This window comes from Cetorhinus maximus, chromosome 15 (genome assembly GCF_964194155.1).
Source record: "Cetorhinus maximus chromosome 15, sCetMax3.hap1.1, whole genome shotgun sequence".
Taxonomy (NCBI): domain Eukaryota; kingdom Metazoa; phylum Chordata; class Chondrichthyes; order Lamniformes; family Cetorhinidae; genus Cetorhinus; species Cetorhinus maximus.
Window position 1 is genome coordinate 48,237,323 of NC_135893.1, and position 6,000 is coordinate 48,243,322.

The window sequence follows — 6,000 nt, forward strand, 5'->3', positions numbered from 1 at the left end:
GGTTACGCTTGAAGCTTCAGAGTTACAATTTCACTCTGAAATACAACCCAGGAAGAGAAATGGGGTGGGCAGATATCCTATCTCAGTTGTTGCCACTGAAGAAACATAAGAAAAAGGATTTAGGTATGAAGATCCATCACCTTGTGAAAGTAACACCACCAAAACGGAGTCAAATTAGGGATGAGACCAGCAAAGCTGAGTTACACATGTTCTCCTAGCAAGTGATCAAGGGGTGGCCTGATGAGATACAGCAAACACAGCCAGTACTATGGCAACAAAAACAAAAATTGCTGGAAAAACTCAGCAGGTCTGACAGCATCTGTGGAAAGAAAGAAAGAAAGAGTTAACGTTTTGAGTCCGTATGACTTCTTCAGAACTAAAGAAAAGTAGAAATATGGTGAAATATATACTGTTTAAGGGGGTGGGTCAGGTGAAGCTGGACAGAAGACCAGCGATAAGTGGAGGCAAAGGAGAGATTGCAAAATATGTCATAAAAAGGTCGAAGGGTTGGTAATAGTGGTGGTACTGGCTAAAGGAGGTGTCAGGACATGATATTCTTCACCCTAGAGTGTTGAAAGGAGTTGCAATAGAGATGGTGGATGCATTGGTGATCATTTTCCAAAATTCTATAAATTCTGGAATGGCTCCTACAGATTGGAAGGTAGCAAATGTCACCCCACTATTTAAGAAGGGAGGGAGAGAGAAAACAGGGAGCTACAGACCTGTTAGCCTGACATCAGTAGTGGGGAAAATGCTAGAATCTATTATAAAGGATGTAATAAATGGACACTTGGCTAATCATGATCTGACTGGGCATAGTCAGCATGGATATGCAAATGGGAAATCATGTTTAATGAATTTGTTGGAGTTTTTTAAGGATGTTACTAACAAAATTGATAAAGGAGGGTCGATGGACATAGTATACTTGGATTTTCAGAAGGCTTTTGATAAAGTGCCCCACAGGAGGTTGATTAGCAAAATAAAAGTACATGGGATAGGAGGCAATATACTGGCATAGATTAAGGATTGGCTAACAGGCAGAAAAGAGAGTGTAGGAATAAATGGGCCATTCTCGCGTTGGCAGGCTGTGACTAGTGGGGTACCGTACTAGGGCCCCAGCTGTTCAGAATATATATCAATGATTTGGATGTGGGGACCAAATGTAATGTTTCCAAGTTCAGGGACACAAAACTAGGTGGAATGTGTGTTGTGAGGAAGATGCAAAGTGGCTTCAAGAGGATTTGGACAGACTTAGTGAGTGGGCAAGAAAACCACAGATTGGAATATAATGTGGAAAAATGTGAGGTGATCCACTTTGGTAGAAGGAACAGATGTGCAGAGTATTTCCTAAATGGTAAGAGGTTAGAAAGTATAGATGTACAAAGGGACCTGGGTGTCCTTGTCCATAAGTCTCTGAAAGCTAACATGCAGGTGCAGCAGGCAATTAGAAAGGCTAATGGTATGTTAGCCTTTATCACAAGAGGATTTGAGTACAGTAGTAGTGAAGTCTTGCTTCAATTGTATAAAAGCTTGGTTAGACTGCACCTGGAGGACCGTGTGCAGCTTTGGTCCCCTTACCTCAGAAAGAATATTATTGCCGTAGAGCGGGCGCAACGAAGGTTCACCAGTCTTGTTCCCGGGATGTGACGGGACTGTCTTATGAAGAGAAATTGGGCAAACTGGGCCTGTATTCTCTAGAGTTTTGAAAAATGAGAGGTGATCTCATTGAAACCGACAAAATACTTAAAGGAATAGACAGGGTAGATGCAGGTAAGATGTTCCCCCTGGTTGGAGAGCGTAGAACCAGGGGACACAATTTCAAAATAAGGAGAAGCCACTTGGGACCGAGATGAGAAATTTCTTTACTCAGAGGGTTATGAATCTTTGAAATTCTCTACCCCAGAGGGCCGTGGAAGCTCAGTCATTGAGTATGTTTAAAGTAGAGATTGAAAGATTTCTGATTAACAATAACGTAAAGGGTTATAGGGATGGTGTGGGTAAAAGGCATTGAAGTGTTTGATCAGCCATGATGGTATTGAATGGCGGAGCAGGCTCGACTGGCTGAATGGCCTTCTCCTGCTCCTATGTTCTTGTGAAAAAGCAAAAAAGATCATCAACATCACTAATCGGTGGGACAACATCACTAACCAGCGAGTCAACATTGAAAAATCACCAACAAGTGGCAAATATCACCAGCAAGAAACACAACATTAGCAACATCAATCACAACTCCTACAACACCAGGAGCAACACAAAGCACACTGCACAGGCAAAGCTGTAACTCATTACTGAGTGCGAAAGCTGCCACATATACAAGATGGAGGCACAACACCCTAGCACCTAACTGATACTGTGAATAATATTATTAGAAAAGAAAACAAATTATAATTCACTTTTATAAATAAATTGAACATCTTAAAAGTCGATTGTCAATCTTCTTTAGTTTATAGAAAAAAGTTAATGATTGATACTGATATAGAGACATTATATATTATTTAAATATTTGCAAAGAAATAGGAACTAATTGTTATGCAAATGTACATTCGGGGTGCCACGTTTTACTGCTGCACTGGAGTCATGTGCTGAACAACAATGTGTCAGCTGATCAATCCACCAGCCATGTGGAGAGTAGGAAGAAATCCACTCAAAGCTCCAGCAGAAAGTGGGAATATTTTTAACTAATGAGAACCAGAAGATATAACAGGGCATGGGGAGATGATGGTGTAGTGGAATGTCACTAGCCTGGTAATCCAGAGGCCCCGGCTAATGCTCTGGGGACATGGGTTCAAATCCCAGCATGGCAGCTGGTATAATTGGGATTAAAAAGTTAATCTCAGTAATGGAGGCCATGAAACTATCGTTGATTGTGGTAAAAACACATCTGGTTCACTGATGCCCTTTAGGGAGGGAAATCTGCCATCCTTACCTGGTATGGCCTAGACCCACAGAAATATCATTAACTCTTAACTGCCCTCTAGAAAGCCACTCCATTCTAGGGCAATTACGGATAGGCAACAGTTGCCAGCAATGCCCACATCCCATGAAAGAATAAAGAAAAATATCATTGACCTGAGTGCAGCAGTGGACGCGTCGTTACGGCAACTTCAATCTGCACATATTATTTGGAATGTTGAGTCTGCAGCCAACATTATAAGATGGAGCAGATTCACTTCTTCACACAATTAGGGTTCAGGATGGACACAGTCCCTGTGTGTGTGCGTCAAATTCACTGCTACTGTTTCTGCAGAGAAAAGCTGTGCATAACCGATTGGGAGCAATGCTCAGTAGAAGTGAAGTTCCTTCATTTCAGACTGTTGTTAAATTAGGCAGGCCATGCTGAACATCCTGAAGCTGAAGCATACAAAGGGAGTGGGCCAGGATAAAGTAAAAGGCCGCCACTCCTCAACTAAGTGGGGAAAATTATTCTTTGTCCACTCTCTCTCAGTTACAGAATATGCAAGCCACGTTATCGGCTGTGTAATTTTTATTTGAAGAGATATATATTGTTTCCAGAAATAAAAACAGAAAATGCTGGAAAGACTCGGCAGGTCTGGCAACATCTGTGGAAAGGGAAACGGAGTTAATATTTCGAGTCCATATGACCTTCCTTTTTTTCTTACTGCCTTTATTTTGATGATTCTTTTGTGCTCATTAAAGTGAGAGGTATCAATGCTGGGGATGGAACATTTTCCCTATCAGGTGCCCGGTGGCCATATCAAGTAGTCTCAGGTCAGGTATAGCACAGTTAGATTCATTGCAAACTTCATTCCCTTGCTAAGCAATGTACCTCCTCCCCAACTTCAGATGAGCACAACAGGTTCATCAGCATCAAAAAGAGAAAAAACATGTTTCTCCTACAATCATCTGATGAAGATTACATACCTGAAAAATCAGAAGTTCTCGACAAAAACCCAGGACACTTATTTTGATACTGCAAACTGCAAGATTGTTACAGAAGCTGATGATTGAAGACCAATATAAAAGCAGATTGTAAACTATTTGCTGTCAACTAAGATCAGCTATGTTGTAGTAATGAGTCTTCATCACAGCATCTTTAACGTGGAAAAATGCTCTGTTTAACCTAATGTGACTTAATCACTTGTGTTTTTTCATTTATAGAAATTCATTTTAGCTTCTTCATTGAAATTGTTCAGTAACAGAACAGGATATGCTTCGTTTAACTTGCTTTACTTCAAAATTTTTATCTCAATTTGAAGGATATGCAACAGTGGGAAATAAACTGTACAAAGGCAGCTAAGTAAAAATAGAATTGTATCCAAAATAGTATTGTATTGTATGCATTGTATTGCAGGAGAACTGTGTTACTAAGTTGGAAGGATTCAGATTCTGCGGAATAGTAAATTAATTACGTTTTGTTTCCGTGTCTTTAAGGTTGGACCCGCAGGATCTCAGTTTGGCATCCTTGCCTGTCTTTTTGTGGAGCTCTTCCAGAGTTGGCAGATTCTAGCCAGGCCTTGGAGGGCTTTTGTCAAACTGGTGGCTCTCGTCTTCTTCCTGTTTGCCTTTGGTCTGCTCCCATGGATTGACAATTTTGCTCATATTTCCGGCTTCATCAGTGGATTTTTCCTATCGTTTGCATTCCTCCCATATATCAGCTTCGGGAGATTTGACTTATATCGCAAGCGGTGCCAAATCATGATCTTCCTTGTCACCTTTGTAGGCCTTTTTGCAGGACTGGTGGTTTTGTTCTACGTTTACCCAATAACTTGTGAATGGTGCGAATATCTGACTTGTATTCCGTTCACAGATAAATTCTGTGAAAAGTATGACCTCAATGCACATCTACATTAAACAGACTGCGAAGACTGAAAGAGACGTCAAGCAATGTTACAGATTTTGTTGTTAGCAGTATTTACATCATGGGGACACTAAGAAGAATTTACTCTACCAAAATGTTGGTGATATTCAAGTAATTATTCAGATCTTCGTCTGATGCTGTCTTTTTTAATTCAAAAATAACATTTAGCACTTGATGCTCCATATACATCTCTGGACTGTGGACACCACCTCTAAATTTGACCTACGTGCCTTCCCCATTATTTTTGAACCAACATTTTGTGCTGCCAATTTTGTATTACACTAGTTTTAGCACTAAATCAAAACTTGTATTGTTTACTACTGCTAAAGTGGTGATGAATTCCAGGTAGTGTTTTAGCTACCGTTTGATTGGACTGCTGGTTTGCAGAATACATGACAGAAGCCTTACTGTGTTTCGAGTTTAAATTTTTGATGTTGTCATCGTCCTTTCCCTTCAGCTGTTTTTTTTTGAATAGTATAATCACAACTGATAAGACCCCATGGATTGTCTTTAAATTTACATTTATAATAATATTTCAGGAAAATCTAAGGCTTGCCACCCCACGTGCACTCTTATCAGTTACTTGACTTCAGACATTTTTTTTACTATCATATTGTACCACTGGATTCAGGTAGGTATATAATGGACATGAAATTTCAAACCGAGCTGGATCTGGATCCAAATAACACGTGTGCCCAATATCAGAATAACAGAGCTAAAAGTTAAGATCCTACCGAAAGCTGAAAGATTGTTTATTATTTTCCAATTCATGGCATGATGTATTTTGAGGGAATACATTTTCTGCAAAACAACAGAAACTGCATCTGTGATTGAAGTTGGCAATTTATAAACACTAACATTGTTTCTGACAACAATAAAAGTTCATTGGCTATATTATTTGGTGGGTTATTGTTACACACCATAATCGAACACTGTGAAGCAGAGACTTATGATTTTTATTGTGCAATGTTTCTCATGCAGTCAGTAAGTTTACATTCTACAAAGCTTGAAGTGAGGAAATTTACTGAAGGCCAGTACATTTGCTTATATGTACAACCGAGGGAGCAAAGACCCCACAGGGTGAGTGTGCGTCATGCCAAGAATGTGTTTTAATGCAGCTACAAGGTGACAGGGTTCCATCTCTGACAAAACCTGGCTTTCTCTCCCTTAGAAAGCATTGT

General features: G+C 40.0%; 1 protein-coding gene across 10 annotated transcripts in view; it reads left to right on the forward strand.

Moving 5' to 3' along the window:
• Window positions 1–5,716, forward strand: part of rhbdf1a (rhomboid 5 homolog 1a (Drosophila)) — a 351,324-nt gene extending 345,608 nt beyond the window's left edge. For all 10 annotated transcript variants that reach the window (XM_078558344.1, XM_078558345.1, XM_078558343.1 and 7 more), the window contains one exon: window positions 4,393–5,716. In XM_078558344.1, coding sequence (XP_078414470.1) covers window positions 4,393–4,812 — 420 coding nt within the window. In that variant the 3' untranslated portion in view covers window positions 4,813–5,716. The remainder of the gene's footprint in view (window positions 1–4,392) is intronic.
• The last annotated feature ends 284 nt before the right edge of the window (window positions 5,717–6,000 follow it).